The sequence below is a fragment of the Ambystoma mexicanum genome, chromosome 1q (assembly GCF_040938575.1).
Source record: "Ambystoma mexicanum isolate Mex_15411 chromosome 1q, UKY_AmexF1_1, whole genome shotgun sequence".
NCBI lineage: Eukaryota > Metazoa > Chordata > Amphibia > Caudata > Ambystomatidae > Ambystoma > Ambystoma mexicanum.
Window position 1 is genome coordinate 812,926,981 of NC_090922.1, and position 22,138 is coordinate 812,949,118.

At 46.7% G+C, this 22,138-nt stretch overlaps 1 protein-coding gene across 2 annotated transcripts in view; it reads left to right on the forward strand.

Moving 5' to 3' along the window:
• The window catches only part of RGS8 (regulator of G protein signaling 8), a 343,646-nt gene extending 334,315 nt beyond the window's left edge, over window positions 1-9,331 (forward strand). For both annotated transcript variants that reach the window (XM_069641418.1, XM_069641417.1), the window contains exon 5: window positions 5,299-9,331. In XM_069641418.1, the coding sequence (XP_069497519.1) occupies window positions 5,299-5,481 (183 nt within the window). In that variant the 3' untranslated portion in view covers window positions 5,482-9,331. The remainder of the gene's footprint in view (window positions 1-5,298) is intronic.
• Window positions 9,332-22,138: the final 12,807 nt, after the last annotated feature.

The window sequence follows — 22,138 nt, forward strand, 5'->3', positions numbered from 1 at the left end:
GAGAGTGGAGAGGGAGAATGTGATAGCGAGATGGAGGCCAGCACCCTCAGACAGATCTCGCTCATGGCGAGAGTGGAGAGGGAGAATGTGATAAACAGATGGTGGCCAGCATCCTCAGACAGATCTCGCTCAGGGCGAGAGTGTAGAGGGAGAATGTGGTAGCGAGATGGAGGCCAGCACCCTCAAACAAATCTCGCTCAGGGCGAGAGTGTAGAGGGGAATGTGGCAGTGAGATGGTGGCCAGCATCCTCAGACAGATCCCGCTCATGCCGAGAGTGGAGAGGGAGAATGTGATAGCGAGATAGAGGCCAGCATCCTCAGACAGATCTCGCTCATGGCGAGAGTGGAGAGGGAGAATGTGATAACGAGATGTGGCCAGCATCCTCAGACAGATCTCGCTCAGGGCGAGAGTGGAGAGGGAGAATGTGATAACGAGATGGTGGCCAGCATCCTCAGAAAGATCTCGCTCAGGGCGAGAGTGAAGAGGGAGAATGTGGTAGTGAGATGGTGCCCAGCATCCTCAGACAGATCTCGCTCATGGCGAGAGTGTAGAGGGGAATGTGGTAGTGAGATGGTGGCCAGCACCCTCAGACAGATCTCGCTCAGGGAGAGAGTGGAGAGGGAGAATGTGATAACGAGTTGGTGGCCAGCATCCTCAGACAGATCTCGCTCAGGGCGAGAGTGGAGAGGGAGAATGTGATAACGAGATGGTGGCCAGCATCCTCAGAAAGATCTCGCTCAGGGAGAGAGTGTAGAGGGAGAATGTGGTAGTGAGATGGTAGCCAGCATCCTCAGACAGATCTCGCTCATTACGAGAGTGTAGAGGGAGACTGTAGTAGCGAGATGGTGGCCAGCATCATCAGACAGATCTCACTCAGGGCGAGAGTGTAGAGGGGAATGTGGTAGTGAGATGGTGGCCAGCATCCTCAGACAGATCTCGCTCATTACGTGAGTGTAGAGGGAGACTGTAGTAGCGAGATGGTGGCCAGCACCCTCAGACAGATCTCGCTCAGGGAGAGAGTGGAGAGGGAGAATGTGATAACGAGATGGTGGCCAGCATCCTCAGAAAGATCTCGCTCAGGGAGAGAGTGTAGAGGGAGAATGTGGTAGTGAGATGGTGCCCAGCATCCTCAGACAGATCTCGCTCATGGCGAGAGTGGAGAGGGAGAATGTGATAGCGAGATGGTGGCCAGCACCCTCAGACAGATCTCGCTCATGGCGAGAGTGGAGAGGGAGAATGTGATAACGAGATGGTGGCCAGCATCCTCAGACAGATCTCGCTCAGGGCGAGAGTGGAGAGGGAGAATGTGGTAGTGAGATGGTAGCCAGCATCCTCAGACAGATCTCGCTCATTATGAGAGTGTAGAGGGAGACTGTAGTAGCGAGATGGTGGCCAGCATCATCAGACAGATCTCACTCAGGGCGAGAGTGTAGAGGGGAATGTGGTAGTGAGATGGTGGCCAGCATCCTCAGACAGATCTCGCTCATTACGTGAGTGTAGAGGGAGACTGTAGTAGCGAGATGGTGGCCAGCATCCTCAGACAGATCTCACCCAGGGCGAGAGTGGAGAGGGAGAATGTGATAACGAGATGGTGTCTAGCATCCTCAGAAAGATCTCGCTCAGGGCGAGAGTGGAGAGGGAGAATGTGATAACGAGATGGTGGCCAGCATCCTCAGAAAGATCACGCTCATGGCGAGAGTGGAGAGGGAGAATGTGATAGCGAGATGGAGGCCAGCACCCTCAGACAGATCTCGCTCATGGCGAGAGTGGAGAGGGAGAATGTGATAACGAGATGGTGGCCAGCACCCTCAGACGGATCTCGCTCAGGGTGAGAGTGGAGAGGGAGAATGTGATAACGAGATGGTGGCCAGCATCCTCAGACGGATCTCGCTCAGGGCGAGAGTGGAGAGGGAGAATGTGATAACGAGATGGTGGCCAGCATCCTCAGACGGATCTCTCTCAGGGCGAGAGTGGAGAGGGAGAATGTGATAACGAGATGGTTGCCAGCATCCTCAGACAGATCTCGCTCAGGGCGAGAGTGGAGAGGGAGAATGTGATAACGAGATGGTGGCTAGCATCCTCAGAAAGATCTCGCTCATGGATAGAGTGGAGAGGGAGAATGTGATAGCGAGATGGAGGCCAGCAGCCTCAGACAAATCTCGCTCAGGGCGAGAGTGGAGAGGGAGAATGTGGTAGCGAGATGGAGGCAAGCACCCTCAGACAGATCTCGCTCAGGGCGAGAGTGGAGAGGGAGAATGTGATAGCGAGATGGAGGCCAGCATCCTCAGACAGATCTCGCTCATGGCGAGAGTGGAGAGGGAGAGAATGTGGTAGCGAGATGGAGGCCAGCAGCCTCAGACAGATCTTGCTCATGGATAGAGTGGAGAGGGAGAATGTGATAGCGAGATGGAGGCCAGCAGCCTCAGACAAATCTCGCTCAGGGCGAGAGTGGAGAGGGAGAATGTGGTAGCGAGATGGAGGCAAGCACCCTCAGACAGATCTCGCTCATGGCGAGAGTGGAGAGGGAGAATTTGATAGCGAGATGGTGGCCAGCACCCTCAGACAGATCTTGCTCAGGGAGAGAGTGGAGAGGGAGAATGTAGTTGCAAGATGGTGGCCAGCACCCTCAGACAGATCTTGCTCATGGCGAGAGTGGAGAGGGATAATGTAGCTGCAGTGAGGAGGCCAGCATCCTCAACCTAATCTCGCTCAGGGTGAGAGTGTAGAGGAAAATGTGGCAGTGAGATGGTGGCCAGCACCCTCAAACAAATCTTACTCAGGGCGAGAGTGTACTGGGAGAATGTAGTAGCAAGATGGTGGCCAGCACCCTCAGAGAGATCTCGCTCATGGCGAGAGTGGAGAGGGAGAATGTGGTGGCTAGATGGAGGCCAGCATCCTCAGGCAGATCTCGCTTAGGGTGAGAGTGGAGAAGGAGAATGTAGCTGCAGTGAGGAGGCCAGCATCCTCAACCAAATCTCGCTTAGGTTGAGAGTGTACAGGGAGAATGTAGTAGTGAGATGGTGTTCAGCACCCTCAGACAAATCTCACTCATGGCGAGAGTGTAGAGGGGGAATGTGGTACTGAGATGGTGGCCGGCATCCTCAGACAAATCTCACTCAGGGCGATCCTCAGACAAATCTCGCTCAGGGCGAGAGTGTAGAGGGGGAATGTGGTAATGAGATGGTGGCCAGCATGCTCAGACAGGTTTTGCTTATGGCGACAGTGAAGAGGGAGCATGTACTAGCGAGATGGTGGCCAGCATCCTCAGACAAATCTCGCTCATGTTGAGAGTAGAGAGGGGGAATGTAGTAGTGAGATGGTGGCCAGCATCCTCAGACAGATCTCACTCATGGCGAGAGTGTAAATGGAGCCCTTCAGGCCTCCACTTCAAGTGATGACCTGGGCTCCAGCAAATGAAGCTTGTAACGCGACCTCTGCAAAATGCACATTTTAAGCCTCAGAAAATAAATAATATAGAAATGAATCTATTGCTGTATTATAAGACTACTGACTGGCAACGTGGGAGCAGTTCCTGGGGCCCCCTTGAGACGCCTTTCAGTTGAAAAAGGTTGAAAGGCCCTGAAACTGTCCTTATACATGTTCTGGGGGATTTATCTGGTTGGAGCAGCCCAGAACAAAACGATGGCCTTTAGAGAGGGTGACTGGACATTGCCACCGCGGATGGCCCAAGAGGACATAGATATAGGCGCCCTCGGCCAAATGCCGGAGTCTTACGGGCCAATGTTATGCAAAACAATGGAACACGGTAAGCGTGCATCCTAAGGCTTCACAAAAAATAAACCTGAGATTGCAAATATGTAAATGGAGCCCCTACTCTGTTTGTATGGCAGTCAGACGAGAAGAGGGAATCCGAGAGCAGGCAGCAGACCTAGCTTAAAAAAAAGGAGACTGAGGGGAGGTAAGTAGGGGGCTGGGGTAAATTGTGGAGTGGAAGGCAAGGGAAGGGGGAGTCCGTTCGTAGTGGAACTGGTATTGGGGAAAGTGGGGAGAGCTAGAGCAGAAGCAGAAGAGGTGGCTGGGTGGGTTTAAGGGGCGCGTGGTCCGGAGCCAGCAGGCAGTGGGGCTGTACTATGCAGCAAATCGATGTCCAGGGGAGAATTAGCCGGCCAGCAGAGCAGAACTCGCTTTCCTCTGTGAATAGACCTGCGTTCTGTGCACATGGATTGGCTGTGCAGATTTCCCAGGTGCTAATGATACGTGAGCTCCATAGGTAAAAGGTAACATCCAAGTCACTAAAGATTGCACAGTTCCTTCCACTGGAGCCAGAAGCTACAGCGCCCCTTTAACTGGGGCCGGAAGCTAGGAGAGACCCACGTGTGCAAGCACAACGAGTGCCATAGCAAATCACAGCTGCCTAGCTAGAGTCTACCCGCCTCCTTACTCATGCTGAATCCTGCTAACACTCGAATACTGATCGGCTCACACTGAACATGCAGAGGAACCTTTACTGTGTCTGCATAGACAGGCAGTACTCAGAGTTTGACACTGTGCCAGAGGGGGGAAAAGGAACAACTGTGACTGGCTACATTTGAGGGAGAGAGGATCGTCTGGTACACTTGATCAAACATTGAGCTGGTCATTACCTGGCGTTATTGACCGTTAAAGGGATCTTCATGGAGAATCGTAAGAAATGAATGGCAGCTCCTTGGGGCTAATAATTCTACTTGTAGATTCGACCAGCCATTTAGGGAAAAAAACATCTACCTTCCCGGTCAGCTAGGAGAATGGAACTATGCATTCCTTTTTAAAAAAAGGTAGGTAGGAGGAACAACAATCACTTATTTTCTGGGGACATTCTGGAACCTACGGCAGATGAATTACCAGAATTCTATGTGCCAATGGTTACTTCATCATGGTAGTTACTTGTTTTGCTTTTTTTCTCTGATTGGGTGGTTCATTTGCCCCTTTTTGTAATTGTGGGTTTCCAATATGTTACCCATACAGCCATATATTGTTTAAGAACATTTGTTTACATTCGTTTTTTTTTTATGTCTAAGGTTGAGTATTGTTTGGGACTGTCTGTTGGTATGAGTGTCAGCAGTTATTAGCTAATGTTGGTCTAGAGCACAGGACAGGAGAAGGAGGTAGTTTGTGATTCTTGTGTATGATAAGGTTGAGTAGGTACAGGCAATAACACAATAAATAAAACAAAGAAACAAAGAAACATAAGTGATCAAGCCATGAATTAGGGTTACTTTCTTTGATTGGCTGGAATGTTATTCTTCACGCAGCGGCTCAACTTTCTCTAACCCAATACCTCTGTATGCCTCCTACAGGTAAATATTGACTTCCAGACTCGCGAGTTGACGAAGAGCAACCTGTCTGAGGCCACGCCCAACTGCTTCGACCAGGCTCAAGCAAGAGTACGCAGTCTCATGGAAAAGGACTCCTACCCAAGGTTCATTCGCTCCAAGATCTACGCAGATGTGCTCAGCCACACCCAGAGGAGGCCGAGTTAGAAAGGCAGCCCCTGACTCAACGGCAGATATAACAATGAATTCTTCTCCACATCGGAGTGTGCGGTAGTGGGAGAATCGGGGGGAAAAGAGGTGGAGACACAGCCTGCTCCTGATGCTGACAGCTTAATATTTCCTTGTGTTTTTGTGTCACTGAACTTTAATCTTATCTACGCTCAGATGAGATCCTCATCAAAGGTCATTTTTGGCTGCAGAAAAGGGGGCATGTTAGAGGGACCTGTCTTCCTTCTGATATCCTAAATAATTTGCAGCCGCAGACAGAGAACTTAAGAAGGATATCGCATGGCTCAACCTCTTATTCTCCAGTACCGAGTCACAGTATCCTGATCCCACCTCTGAACGTGCCCAGGAAAACATCAGAATCCAAGAGGATGCGTTGAATTGGGGGCATGCAGGCGGGGAAACTGTGTTGGGAGCTTAACGATTTATAAAAGTTAAAAGGGGAAAACAGAACATTTCTAGGCGAGGATTTTGTGAGGGAATTAAGACGCATTAAGATAATAGCAAAAATGTGAGAGAATACGGAGATAGAGAGATCCAGAGCAACATGGCATACCATGAAGAGACGAGTTCAGTAGAGTGAGGAAGAAACATTAGGTTGAGGAGGTGAGGAGTAGAGTTGTGCTTTGTATTAGTTCAGTGTAACCTATTTACATTCCTTGAATGGGTCAATTATCATTGCAACGTCTGCTCATACCATTGGGAGTTAGACTAAAGGCGAATTCAAGCCGTGGCTGAAAAAATTGCTTAGCAGTCCCTTATCCTTAAATGCTTTTTGTCTGTGGAGACCTTTGCACATGAATGCCAATTTCCTGTGCAGATTACTAAGTGGACAAGTGACATCATTGTGAAAAATGTAAATGTATTCTGGTATCCAGTAATAATGCTCAGTCGACATGTGTTTCGCGCAACAGGTGCTTTTTCAAGGCTATAGATATACATCAGAGACAAACCAAGTGCAATCTATCTGACAGTAAATTGTGGGATGAGCAATTTCCTAGCTAAGGCTTGAGCACCTCTTTAGATTGAGGGTGTGTTTAGTTCAGTTACAAACGAGAGGCAAATGGGGAATGGATTTGTATCTTATTTATCACAATGCAGTCTCCTGCTCGGACAGCAAGTTGGATTTTCTGCTTGTGGTGACAGTGTGGAACATTGGCCTCCTCTTTTCTGGAGAGCGTGTCAGTGTGTCTGCCCCTTTTGACTAGCAATGAAACGGCTGATGGGTGCTTCTCTGCCGAACGGGCCAGTGGTGGGTTATTCTGTCTGTTATGTTGCAAGGCATTGCCCTTCATGGCAGTGTGAAGTTGTGACTGCCAACTCTATTGCTTTTCTGGGCTCTGTACTGAATGTCTGGCTGCTCTCTACACCGCACAGCCATAGTGGGCTCTCTCTGCAACATAAAGCAGAGATGGGACCCTCTTGGGAATGCATATCTGTGTCAGCCCTCTCTGGGCAATGTGGTACAAAGTAGTGTTAAGTCCACCCGTGTAATATGTGGTGTTATCCGACCCTTCTGTGTGATATCCTAGAATTGGTCTTCTGGTGTATAAATAGTGGTCCACCTTAAACCTCCTGTTGAAAGACACTAAACATATTTTACTGCAGAAATTATATGGTCTTTTTCTACCGAACACAAGGGTAAAATGAGGATCAGGCACTCCAAGTAGGGGCCACTTGAAAGCTATGCAATATGCATTAGTGTTGGACTCATCCGTGCAATATGTGGACGTATCAATCCCTTCTGTGTAATAGGCACCAGTGTTTGTCCCTCTGTGCCAAACCTAGCAGTGATACATCTGCAACGGAACATGGAGCAATGTAGTACCAGTCTATGCCCTACCTAGCTGTAGATGATCCAGTTATGCAATGCAGACGCTCTATGCCCCTCTGTGTGATATGCAGCAGGTGCAGGACTCTCTGTGCAATATGGGGCAATTCTAGGTCCTTGGATGCACAACACCATGTAAAGCTGTCCTTAGACCCTGAGACACTTTAGGACCGAAATGTTGGGATCTAATCAAGACAGCAGGCAACCTTATTGTGCTGACTGCGTGTGTGTCCCCTCTCTGTAAAGGAGCATTGTTGCATTTCATTCCGCAACACAAGCATGGGTCTACTGTGCACAGTGGAGTGCTGTTAGGATACCCTGCAGGCTGGCAGTTAAGGACATGGGCTAATGCATGGTGGGCCGGTCCATCTGTCAAGTGTGGGCCACTTTAATTGCACATATCGGGCAGTTTGATCGGTTAATGCATGATGCAGCTGGTCATTTTGAGCAATGTGATTGACCTGATGTGCATTACAATGACTCCCATTTTACCTAAAAGGTTCCACAAGTATTATTCAAACAGTTTGTTGCAAGAAGTAATGAATCGAGATGTTCCATGAGGACACTTTTGTAGGAGTGCAACCATGATCTCATGTGAAACGTGCAGTGGGGTACGAACCCTCCTCGGAATATGTGCTTGTACTGAGCCCCTGCTTGCAGGGTGCAGCAGCCTTGATACCATGTAAGCAAAGTCTTGCAGTGTAAGGCCCCTGTGGCGACGGTAGGTCCTAAGTTTAATATGCAGAAGGGCTGGACCCCTACATTCAGTATGTGACAGCCAAGGACCCCACTGTGCCGCTGGGAACAGTGTTAGGGCCCTCTTGCAATAAGCAGAAAGGCAGGGGTCTTCTGTGCAATAAGGAGTGGCATCTGGCATCTCAGTGTCTGATCAGATAATTACCCTCATTACGGGGTTGCCGGTAAAACCTGCTGGTAAGTAGCAGGTTTCCGGAAACTTGTAACACTTTCCACCGCCTGACTTCCCGGTGTCACCGAGATATTATGGCAGGGAGAGAAAACAGTGTAGGACTCCACGGAAATGGGCACACTGAAGCACTGTCAGGCCTGCCGGGAGTTCCATGCCCCTACCGGCAAACTCTCAGTTTGGCGGTCCAAAACGGGTGCCGCCACATTGTTACTGGTGCCCTTATTTCCGTACTGCCAAACCTGTAATGAGGCCCAATGTTTCTGTAAATAGTGTAACAGTAACAACGTTATTTTTGTATCCGTAGCATTACTTAACCGTCTGATGCAGTGTAAAATAGTGTCTGCGTCCACACAGCACTGCGTAGCAGTGACTGTCCTCTTTAGACATAGAGTCCTGGAGCAGTTGCTTCTTCCTGTGGGCTGCCCGTAGCAACGTATATATATCCCTCTATGGAGGGCACTAATTTTGTCAGTGTTTGACCCTTGTTGCAGAATGTAACCATGTCAGCTATGTTAGCAATGTCATGTTAGTAAGATTGCCTAATGCACTCTGTGACCTGTACCAAGTCTTATCCAAGGTGCTGCAACCTGTAGCTTTCCAGATGTTTTGAACTGTAACTCCCGTGACCCCTCACCTTTGGCTATGATGGTTAGGGCTGATGGGAGCTGTAGTCCAAACCATCTGGCATGCCAAAGGATGCAGAACCCCATGCCTAGACTGTTATGCAAAGTTTTCTTGCTTTCAATAAGGGAGTACACCTGCCACTTAATGCCCATTGCACTTAAGCCAGGTTGCCTGGATTTTTGGTGGTGCCCTTATCAAACCAGCTTCCTGAATAAATATCAGGGCTTGATGTTTCCAGGGCGAGGTTGGATGGCTTTGGTGGCAGCAACCAGCAGGAGTTTGCACCAGCGAATGAACACGGCATGTGAGAAATTGCTGGCTGCTGCTACAAGTCGAGAGATCACAAAGTTGTATATGTTCCAATACTTCAACTCTGTTAAGAGAGGAATATGTTTCCTAGAACCACGCTGGCAGCAGAATAAAATGCACAAAATGCAGATCTATGTATTCATTGGAAGTGAGTCTCTATTTGTTTAGCCACATTTTGGATCCCTTGAAGTCTCTCATATGTGTGGCAACATCTTCTCTAGATTAATCTGCTTCTCGCTGTCACAGCTGACGTCGAGACAACATTATGTTCCTATGGTTTTGGGTCCCCTGCCTTTAACATCTTCACGTTTCAATACATGCTTCCATTCCGTACCTCCACCCCCGCATACCTGCCTGCATTTCGAAAATCAAAAACCCAGCGATGTATGCCCCGCCCACAGCCACGCAAGACTCCACCCCTTTGCACATTCCCCGCCCACATGTCAAAATGTGCAGCTTACACTTTACAGTGGAATGCAATACATTGTATTAAATTGGCTATTCATAACCACCCAAATTGCATAGGCCGAATGGCATTCACCTTCCATAAAATCAACACAAACACAACACCAAGAGAGGATATTTTCTTCAAATAGTGTTTTTGAAAGTGCTAAAGTACCGAAATTGGACATTTCACCTCAGTTGTTTGTTGTTTTTAAGCAGCGTAGTGGTGAGGTGTCCGGCATGCACACCCGTGGCTGTGGTTCGATCCCTGAGGTCAGCATGAATTCATAGAGGACCTTCAATGTTTCTTACTATAGCTGGCAGGGGGCTGAGTCCACCCTCTGAAAAAGGGGGGTGGACTCAGTCCACCCGCGTGTACCTCGACTTGAGCCCCGGCAAACCGACCAAAAAGAATAAAAGCATTGAAAGCAGTATTCCCGCGTTTATTTAGCTTAAGCGTTCATTCTTTTTGGCCAGTTTGCCTTATGTTTTAGTCACCCTTCAAGTTAGGGTGACTAAAACATAATGCAAACTGGCCAAAAAGAATGAAAGCTTAAGCAAAATAAACGCAGTAATACTGCTTTCAACACCGGATTGAATGCAGTATTGTGCGTTTATTTTGCTCCCCTCTGCATTCTTTTTGGTCCCACCCACAAAAACCCGAGACTCTAGTGTCTTCCACAGAGACCCGGAGAAGAGGCTAAAAACCCGGAGTCTCCGTGGAAAACCCGGAGGTTAGGCAGGTATGCACCCCCGTGTTTTGGTTGGGATAAAAAAGGAAACACTTTAGTGAACCGGACACTTGGTTTGATTGGATGCAGAACCCTAATGAAAAGTGCAGCTTTGGTGCCCCTAGTTGGCACTAGGGTGCTCTTTTTCAAACAAAACGACAAGAGCTGCTCTCAAAATAAAGGCAATTGAGCAAATCAGAGTCGAGGACTCAAAAAACATCTTTTTAACATGTTGGTTGACGAGCCTTCCCCATAGAAATCCATCTCCTTTGGCACTTGTGGCGTTTCTACCCAGCACATGTTATGACCACGCCCTCCACTCGCCATCGGTCAGATTCATACAGTGCTCACTCCAAACCCCGCCACAGGAGAAGGACAATGGGTGGTGCCCAGGGATCTATGTCATCACTGCGACCACATATAATTGCAACAGCCGAAAATGGCGACTTTAAAAAAAAAGAAATTATTAAACTCCCTTTACACCACATAGATATGAGGGAGGAGACCCCCCTGACCCCTTCCCCCCTTATTACTATAATATCCCATACCCATATATGTGGTGTAAAGCAGGTGTTTTAAAAAAAGAAAAGGGTGACATTTTGGGCCATTTCCGTGCCCAGCTGAGTAATGTTGGTATACCCGACCCCCTAATGCATTGCCCGTCCAGCTCAGATGTTATTCTAAGTGTGCACGTTATGTGTGCCAATCATAATGGGGATACAATGGTATTGGGCAAGGTGTCCTCAATGTATAAGCCTGTTTGTAATGACTCTTTAGCGAATATGGAGTGCACTCACTCCCTCAAACACTACAAAGGCACCTGCAGGACTTGTATTCAACCTTTATTTCTTTGCATTGTCAGGATGCTCTGAAGTGTGTGATGAAGTATATGCAACAGCGATTTCTGTAGCAAACGCAGAATGACTCTTAATTGCACCCTTCTTTACATTCCCATTGTTACTGTACCTGGTAATAAGAGGCTGAATTAGCAGTTCTGGTCCGGACCCACTTGTCTCACTTGCCTTGTATTAGTAATTACCCTTCTCGTATCCATTCTTTTTAATTGGGAGATTGTCATGTGTAATCTCAGACCTCTTCGGGAGATCTGCATTTTAAACAATTATTCTGAGAGGAAACAAGGAATACGATTAGTTAAAGGGACCTCTTATTCTATGTGAGAGGTTGCCCAACCAGGTGAAAGAATGCACAGACCTATGTTGCGTGACTTGTAAAGGATGACCTAGGGAGGGTTTAGGGAGAACTGTTTGGGAGTTATGTGCCAGAGTTTGCTTACCTTTGTTTAGAAAGTGGCAGCTCTGTTAGCGCCAAAAGGTTGATTTATTACAGATCAGGAAGGGGACATATGGGCAAGGCTGCTGGCCAGTCTTTCCCTTTTCTGTTCATTAATTGGTCTCTGGCTCCATCCTTCTCTGTCATAGGTCCTGAAGGGCCGCCTAAAACCAGGCTGCCTCCAGAGGCTCCAGTGGCACTACTTGTCAAAGGTCTCTCTATTGGGAAACTTCACAGGTCCATCAGACTCAGGCTTCCTGGTGTCAGGTCCATCCTGCTTTGGTGCCCCTTCTCCGTGTCAGGGCTGTGCAGTATCGGGCTTACTTCTGTAAATGCACCTGGCTTACAGTAAAGAGGATCAAGAACAGGGCAATCTTATATATCTCCTTACTCATTTGCATGACACTCCCTGTCCCAAGACCACACTCTAGAACAAGTTGAAGCTATTCTCCAATAGTTGCATCAATTTCCTTCTGGTGAATTGACCCAGAAAACATACCATGGGGGATCCCATTACCCAAGAAGCTCCCATATCAGCAATGTTGGCTAAATACTTCCCCCAGAATTTCACAATTTAAGACAATGCCAAATCACATGTTCTTCCGTCCCATATTTATGACATGTATCCGGTCCTGCCGGGTTCAGTTAATCTATTCTCCTTGGAGTCAAAATCATTCTATGCAAGACATCAAACTGTGTAAGCCTGAGTCAAGAATTTCTAAATACTACCTTCGTGTATGCACAAAACCTTTGCCACTGCTCCCCCTCAAGTACCAATCCCAAGTCCCTCCCCCATTCCTCCTTTACTTTCACCACTGTACCTTTCTTGGCTCTGTTCACCAGCAGAGGTTGATAGGTCATAAATATCTGTCTGCCTCCCTCCCCAAATGCATGTACGGCACCAGCATACCTTAAGAAAAAGTTCAGGTGGTATGAGCCAAGCCGTAGCTTGAGATCCACCAAGCAAGGACTGATCAATCCTAGCCTTCCAGGCAAAGCCACTGGTCTCGGTCGAGCTTTTCCGAGTTCGGCAACTTCCCACTGGAACAAACTGCCTTGCAGCCTTAGACTGGAAAGCAACACCCAACTCTTTAGGAGGCATCTGAAGACCTTTCTCTTCAAATAACTAGGCAATTTCTACATCGAATCATGTTGCCATCGTTCTGCCCCCCTCTCTTTACTTTCTTTTGTGTCGTCCTGTTAATCTTCGTCCTCGTGTCTTTTTCGCGCCCTGATGCTTGCGAGCCACAGCGCGTTACAAATAAATAAATAAATAAATGCAGGCCTTCCAGCTGTAGAGAGATTGGAGGTTCCTGTTACGAAGCGGCTCCAAGCTTTCTTAGGTTGACATGCTAGGTTTACTACATGCTTTTCAGGACACCTTTACAAGCAGTTACATAGTCTTTAATTAAGTTACATTAATAGGACAGAAACACTAGCAGCCCATCACCCAGGCTTCAGGCTGACTACCTGCCCAACCTAGAACCTTCCCTCAAGCATTCCGACACTCAGACACAAACACTCCACATGCCATCACAACATTCCTTCTGCATTCCCACTACCAAGCTAAGCCAGACACAACAGTTCCTCCGACAGCATGTCCACATCTTGCGAGCCCTTACCGTTCTACAAGCATAGAACAGAAATGGACCCCTGTTCAACCCCGATTCAGTGCACAAATCGGGAAATGGCTTCAAGCACCCCTCTTCAAATAGGTTTCCCCAAGTCGCCCAGCCTAACATTGTGCAATCCTCAAGGTATATCCTTCCCATTTTCCCCATGTGGTTAATATGCAAGGATTCACACAACCCACCCACCGACTTGCACAGTGCCACACATTCCTACCCAGATGTATGAAGTAGGGCTATTGGGTGTTGTTGGTAGGAATCCTTATAATATCCTTAACATTGTAAGGTTGTACTGAGCAAGCAGGTTACCTCCATTCAGGGGTCTCTTCATCCAACAGCCATTGTGTGATGAATTGAAATTGAGTTTCCAGGAAATACGCTACCAAAAGTTCAGGACTTGCAATCCCTCCAAATGGCATGGTTCCTGCACTGTGATCAATTCTCATACATATGTCTAATCGTAGCATCCAATTTGCGCAAGGTGCTTTAAAGTATGTTGTACAGAACATTAGTAAAATTATATAAAAGTCTGGGGAGAACCACCATCTTGGTCAGGGCTATCCTGTCCATAATTGACAATGGGAATCTATTCTAAAGTATAGTCAACTTTCAATTCCCTCAATGGTTTTTAAAGGTGTTGTCACAGTGCGTATTGTTAAAGTCCCTCCTTATTTTAATGCTAAGACACCTAAATCTATCCCGCTTCCACACTAGCAGTACACTGGGTAATTCAGAGGTTGAAAGCAGTGCCAAGGACCCCAGCAGAAAGGGGCAAGATTTATTTTTATTAATTTATATTCCAGACAGGCGACCAAAATTAAAAAGCACCTCCAGTAATGGGAGACATTCCCTCCTGGATTTTGGACATACAAGAGCATGCCATCCCCATACAATGAGATCACATGTGTCTCAACATGTATCATTATACCTGTGTCTATAATGTCCCTTTGTAGCACACATGCCAATGGCATAAAAGGCCAATGCAAATGGGAAACCCTGTCTTGTTCCTTTCCCCGCCTTCAAGGCCAATGGAACTATTTTCACCATTTTCACTCTAACTATAACAGAGGTATAGAGCAATGCACTCCAGAGCAGAATAGAGGGACCCAATCTAGACCTCCGCAAAGTAGCCCACATCCACTCCTAGCGGACTCAGTCAAACAACTTTTTAGCATTTAACGGCACGACCACACATTGTTGAGTCATGCACTGAGTTTGTTCTATAACATGATGCAGGCCTTCAAGTGATGTGAAGTGGTCCTGCCAGGCATAAAGCCCGCCTGAGCCAGATGAATTAGGTTTACACCAACTGTTTGCAATCATGCAGTTATTAAAGCACTAAGGATCTTCACATTCGTATTCAACATGGACAGAGATCAGTATGATCCCATTTCATACTGCTCCTTACCCTGATCAACAATCAGAACTATCAATGCTTCCTGCATCGATGGGGGTGAAATGCCTGTTTGATATGGTATGATATGATGTGGCATTCATAACGCGCCTGTACACAAGTGTTTCTTGGTGCGACAAGACAAGGAGGGGGAAACAAGGGAGGACAAAATAACAATTTTACTAGGCCTTGTTCATTCAGATTGCAATGTGCGCGGAAGACGGAAGGGGAGAAGTGTGAAGGGGGGAGAAGGAAGGGTGAAGTGCAGTTAATTCACAAGAGGAGCCAGCGGGTGGCTCATAAGTGCAGAGAGAAGGGACTGTAGGGTTGCAGAAACAGACCCTTAAGTGATGGAGCCCGGAGGCAGTGCAAGGGCTACTGGACATGCAGGAGCCTGGGCCCGAGTTCAGAGGGTGACCAGGTGACAAGTGCACATAGCAGTCAGGTGCATCAGCAGGGGAGAGGAAGAGAGAATGCAGAAGTGAAAAGTAAGGTCTTGAGTTGCTTCCGGAACCGAGTTGGTTCTGCTCAAGTTTGAGAGAGGCAGGGAGGCTGTCCCAGGGGGAGGCCCGAGCCGAGGAGATAGATCTACCCCCAACTCTCTGCTTGGAGAAGCATCTGGCCCTCAGAGAGGTGGAGGTGGATGAGTGGAGAGCTCGAGAAGGAAGATGTTTTGGAAGAGAAAGTTGGAGGTAGAGCAGCCCCAGGGCCCAGAAAGCCTTGTGGACAATGCAGAGGGTCTTGAAGTTGATCTTTGCAGCCACGAGAGCAGTAAAGAGAGTTCAGAGCTGGAGCGATACGATCCCTGGGCTTGAAGCCAAGGACAAGTGTCGCAGTCATGTTCTGGAAAAGGTGTAGAGGTCGAAGAGTAGAGGCAGGAAGATTTAGAAAGAGGCTGTTGCAATAGACCAGCCTAGAGAGGAACAGAGCTCTGGAGACAGTGAGCTTCTGGGGGAAATGAGAAAAGGAAGAATACCTCTGAGGAGGTGCAGATGATAGTTTGACTTCTTAGAGACATCAGAGATGTGAATAGAGAAGGAGAGGCTGGAGTTGAAGAGGACACCAAGGTTCTTAGCCTCACAGGGAGGAACAGGAAGAGGGCCCAGAGTGGGCAGCCAGAGAGAGAGAGGAAAGGAGGGAGTGGGTGTCCCAATGAGGAGGATCTCAGTCGTACTGGCATTAAGGCAGAGACCATTGGCAGCACACCAATACTGAATTACGCCAAGACGCCAAGACAGTCGGGTATGAGAGAAGAAGCTTAGGTGGATGAGGGGAGCCTAAAAGAGAGCTGAGTGTCATCCACATAACATTGAAAACTGGAGCAGAAAGTAGCAATGCAGTGAGCAAGAGGTGCCAGGTAGTGGTTGAAGAGCCCGGGAGAGAGGTTAGACCCCTGGCAAACATCACAAGTAGAGAGAGAGATAGAAGAGAGGAAAGACATCCAATTGGACCTGAGAGTGTCAGTCAGTGAGAAAGGAGGTCAACCAGGCCAGGGCCTGATCAGTAATACCAAGGTTGTCCCGGAGACGATTGAGCAGGATGGCATGGTTGACCGTTTCAAAAGTAGATGATAGATCATGGAGAATGAGGACAGAAGAAAAATTGAAGTTTCATAGGCATGTTGAAAAACCTCCAGTTACTTAATATTGCCCTATATATTTATAAAGATTCAAAAGGTAGACCATCTGGGCCTTGTGTCTACCCATGCGGGAGAGTCAGCACAACATTTGAAACAATTGTTAGTTGTATAAGCGCCTAACAAATGCTCAAAAACGTACATTCTCTATATTCAAAGAGGTGATAGGCTCATCCAATTCAGTCACCTGCGCAAGGCTAAGTGCAGGCACATCTTTTAACCCAAGCACCTCTTGCATACACACTGTGCGAGTCAGAAGAAGGACGCAGATACTTTGTGAACATGGTTCACAAATTTTGATAATTAAAGTCAAATATAAGATCTAACTTGCCCTATCTCTATGGGTGCTCCCTACCTATGCTCCTAAATATGGTGCTCATTAGTCAGTAATGAATGTCCAAAAGGAAAAAGTCGACTGTCCAAAACTATCCTAATTGACCCTACCGCTATGAAAATTACCTTATATCTGGAGAATGAATGCCTTCTCCTGATGGTACTTCTCATACCAATCTATAGAATTCTTTACCAATATGTAATCCTTAAACAGTCTCTCGTGATTTCTTTGATCAGTCTATGTAACTCTTCAAATGCAGTCTGGAGTTTCCCCTTCTCCTTGGAGGGTCTTTTACATGTTATAGATTCCTGGTTGCTTGTCTCCTGCATATTCTGGGAAGACACTATTATTCGGATAGTCTTTCTATCCTGGCCAATTATAGCTCTGCCTGCTTTGCCCTACTTGATTCTTTACTTGATTCAATTGTCTCATTCCTCTAAACGCTTGCTCAAAATAGGCTATCCTTTTAATAGTCTCTTCTTCTTGTAAAATATACGTAGTGGCGTTCCCAATTTCCCAGGGTATTGTTATCCATTGTTGTTTCTCTTAAGAGTGCTTCTTCCTCTTGTATCCCAAAGATTCAGGTGCATTTGCTTCAAGGGTAACTTTGCCTTGTGACTTCTACAGAGACAAGTTGTTTGCAGGATAACATGATCCCTTCTCGGCCTCTCGTTAATCCCATTCTGCTTGTTACATTCTATTGTGAAGGTGAAAACCTTTGGGAGCATTCTTCCTTTGTGACCTTCTCTCTGGTCTCGAACCATCGTCACCTTGCCATTGTCAGCATGTTCCTCCGCGTGGTCTCTCTTCTCTCTTTGGTGGCCTAGACCTCTGATGAAGGGTAACTTTCTATGCACAGTGTTATCAGTGATGGTTGTAGGACCGGCTGTCCATCACAGGTCTTCCATGGTCTTGCCACCACCTTTCTCTGGGCTCCTGCCCGGATGATTTGTCATGCTGGGGTTGTGCCGTAGCTCCCGCATCCCAGTCTCTTCCTCCTGGCTCCTGCCTTTCTGGTTTCTCATGCTGGGATTGTGCGATGACTCTGGTATCGTAGTCTGCACTATTGGTCAAATTTCAAATTTGCAAGCTTCCAGTCTTGTGCTTACTCTGCCTCCTCCAGGTGTTACGCACCTTCCTGTGCCTGCATATGCGTTCCTCTCCCTCACCTCTCTATCGGTGGTACGTCAAGTGGATGTTATTTAATGTCCCTGTCCCCGTGGATTGGGTATTTGGTTTTAAGGGAAATGTTCTTTTTCTGTAAGATAATGGCATCTTTTAGGAGTTTCTTCATCCCAGTCATAGTATTTAAAGGCTTCTGGTATTGTAGAGCACGCCATGTAGGCCACAGTGTGCACTAAGGGGGAGTCTCTCCTGGTGAGGTCCCACTTGCCTCAAGCCCTAGAGAGGGTGTTGCGGAGCAGACTCACCTCTCCAGCATCACTGGGGGTACTCACCCTTGGGGAGAAGGGATACATTCCCTTGATTCATCAAAGCACAGACAAAATGATTCCTTTAATAAAAATACACATGCAGTGTACAAAAGCCCACAAGTGCTGAATAATGGGTCGACCAAGCAGGGACACTATCCAACAGACTGGTAAGCAGCGTACAGGTCATGTGGGCCAGAGGCTTGTATATCGTATACTGCCATTACATCTTTGTGAATCTTTAATACACAAGGTTTTAAAAGCAGGCAGACGCTTCACCAGAGTTAAGTGCAGAAGATCATCAAAAACGCTATCTTGTTCTCCACCAAACATATCATAATCTGTCTTCAGCACCTCCTGCATTCTCAAATGTACAAAAGCAAGCATGAGATTGGACACGATGCAAACTTCATTGACAGTGAGAACTTAAATTTTCCGAGAATCCTATCAACATCATGAGCAGCGTCTCCAGACAGCTTCCAGAATTCCAGCTTGTTGTCATGTTCAACAGGTAACTTCAACAAGTGATGCAGAGTAATTCCTCTTATGTAAAATGGTGCCAAGCCAGTGGGAGCAGTCACAATACAAGACAAAGAACAAAAGATATTTTCCTGGACAAAAGCTTGCCAGGTATGAATTAACAAAGCTTTCACTGTCCAGCTTGTCCACTAACATGCAACAACAAAGGAGACAAATACGATTATGGACACACTTTTCTATCATGGTCACGGCAATGCCAAATACATCCAGAAATTTGTTTGAAAATGTCTTCTTGCTCATTGTTCAGTTTTCCTACTAAACCAGGAAGTTGAAGCTCAGAATCTGTAGCTTGTTGCATAGCAGTTTCAATTTTCCATAGCAATTTCAGTCTCATTTCATAAAAGTGGTTTTCCAAGAGTATTGTGACTGTTATGAACAGACTCTTGACTTCTTTCAGGAGTTTCCTGTGCAATTGGAACTACCACTTCTTCCTCTTGGTGCATTACCTCCTCTACCTTCCTTGAATAATTGACACATTTGGAATCAAATATATCCCCTTTTTTGTTCTTCAATGCTGCTTGATAAGACTCAAATGCACCAAGCAACTCTTCCTCTCTAGGCCACAGTAAAAACTGCAAGATACAAAAATGAAACCATTATTTATTTCCCTGCTGTTTCACAAGACAGCATCATGTGGTTTCTGAGCCATGCTTTTGCATGTCTCACTAGGCACTTTGAAGAATCATTTAACTTTAAATGCCCCCTTTTACATGTGCCCCCCACGTGTGGCATGAGTAGTGCTCTGCTACTTGATACAAGCACATAGCACCAGGCCTCTTTGGATGATACAGGTCAATAACATTGTTTTCCAAAACATCATTACTGTATGGATCTTTTTCGCCAAATCTTCAACTTCACACAGTGGTTTTAGAACATGTTTCCTACAAACGGCTTGTCCAAGTCTCAACAACAAAATATTGACACTTGGCCCATTAAGCGGAGTACTGGTAAATCTGTCAGAAGTTTCATATGCACCACACTCACAATGAGAGAGTATTTTCGTTCCAAAGCTGAACAAATTCTGACTCAAGGTCTTATCTGCTGTTAAATCAGCCCACACATCATTTGCTTTGATCTCTTTAGCTTTGGTTAGATAAGCTGTGACATACCGTGCAACAGCATTACTGTTGTCTGCTACATACTGAACATCAATGTATGCACTCCAAAGCAAATCTATCACAGGACTGTAGTCATTGATGAACAGGCATGATCCATTGCATTTGAGGTTGTATGGGTTTCTGGGTGATTTCCAGTCACATGGTGTCATACAGAAGACATGACACTGTGCATCTGAACAGCAGAACAAACAGGTCTAGGGAATCCAAATCCACACATTGTGCAATATTTCACTTTGCACTTATATCTTCTTCGGCAATATTTATGTCACTTGTGCATTTGAAAATGTACGACCTACAAGAGCAACTCTGCATTTTCAGCCACTGTTGTAAATTCATATGTCATATATTTCTCAATGAACCCCAAAACAGTGCTGTCTGGATCTTCACCAAACATTGGTGCATGTCTCCTGCACAAAGGCATATGAATGTGTGGAGCTCCACCAGCCTGACACTCCTTTCTTTCTCCAAAACATTTTTAAACATATCCAAGGGGCGCATATGAAGTGCAATATAGCTAGGAAGCAATGGGGAAAAAACAGGACAATCAGAGCAACCATTGCACAGAGTTTAGATGACATCATGTGTTCTAACCCACATTTTGAGGGGTTGCTTTCACAAATAAAGTCCACTAAGTCATCCCATCCTCAGCACAGCTCAGAGTTGTAAACCATGTGTGTGGGCCAGGGTTTGTCAACATGCAGCAGACCAATGAATGACGCCTGTACCAGTATTCTTTAGTTCCACGCATGTTAGAAAGAATATTAGTTATCTTGCTTTCTAATTCATCATCCTTCTCTATTACCTTCTGCATCATTTCACTTCCGGTGATTGAAAATGTGTGCCAGTCTTCAGTGTGGGTGTCATTGAATAGCAAAGAGTGGAAAACTCACTCTCAAGCTGTTTATCCGGAATTGTGGGTGCTCGGAATGCATGGATGCACAATGGTTTTCTGATGCAGAAATGGACGAAGGGCATTTATCCAACCTACCAACTCTTCCAGAAAGAAAAGGCATTGGGAAACATCACGTCTTTAAACCACGGTTGTCCAACTCCAGGCCTCGCGGGCCAGAATTCTGACAGGCTTCCAGGATGCCCCTCATTAATATCCATGAGACAACATTTGCATTCTTTTAGAATAATCGCATGCAAATGTATGTCTTGAATATTAATACGGGGTATCCTGAAAACCTTTCTGGATTCCGTCCCTCGAGGCCTGGAGTTGGACAACCCTGCTCTAAACTCTTCTCCCACAAAATAATCAGTGAACCCCTTACTTGTTGCAGTTGATATTATTCAATTGGATCACCCCTCACCTCATGAGATTTCAAAGATTGAACAGTGGAGTGCTCATGTAAACCAGAAGCCTCAGCGTAACTAACATGCTGACATTTTCCAACTGCCACTGAAGGCGTATCAACAAGTGGAATGTTTTCTTCTGTCTGAGATCAGCATGAAACTAATTATTCCCTGTCAAATATGAAAGTGCCCCTTTCTCCTTTTTCAAATCAACTATTTGTTGCCAAATTCTTTCTCGTCTTATGTTGCTGCACCATTCACTAATATCAACAATGAATTCTCAATCGAACATCTGACACCCATATTTGGAACATTTTCTTTCAAATCACGTGGTAAATAGACCACTTTCCCTTTGACTGCCTGCACAAGTTTTTTTGGGGAAGCTTTGAAGACTTTGGCCCTCATTACAAGTTTTGTGGTTAAAGGGCAGTCATTTTGAAGTGCTGGTAGTACGGTTTCCAGCAACCCGACCTCTGGAACTACTGGCATATTGCAGGTCCGCGGGCGCATGCCTCCCCCCTGCCAGAAACGGTACTACTCTCATGCTGGAATTACCGGCATGAACCCCAAAATGCCAGGGGTTCTGGCAAATACATACCAGTAACAACGATAGCGGCATCTTTACTGCCGGAATCACTGGTGCTAGTGATTCGGATGCCGGAAAGACTGGTGCTGGAATTACCAGAACCGGAAATCGCATCATTGCCGGAACTGGAAGCTCGCCGGCAAGCATTTTGAAAAACACAATCTATTTTAAATCAGCCACTTCCTGTTGCCATCCACTGAATAAAACATTGCAGACATGCCTGGGAGTGGAAAATCTTGGCTACCAGAGGTCCGGATCCACAAGCCACACTTCACAGAGCTCAAACTCACTGCACTAACCAACCATGTTGTGAAACATGCAAAGCAGTATTCGGGTCAGACAACAGGTGCACCGCCAAAGGTGTAAATCTGCCATATGACAGGAGGTGGCCGAGAAGGTCTCTGTAGTGGGTCATGTCCCCCGCATGCCCTCTGACGGCCACAAGTGGAGGGATGACCTGCGGTTGTGGAAACATCCTGTCAACCCATCACAGGGAATTCCTGTCCACAGGAGGAGGGATG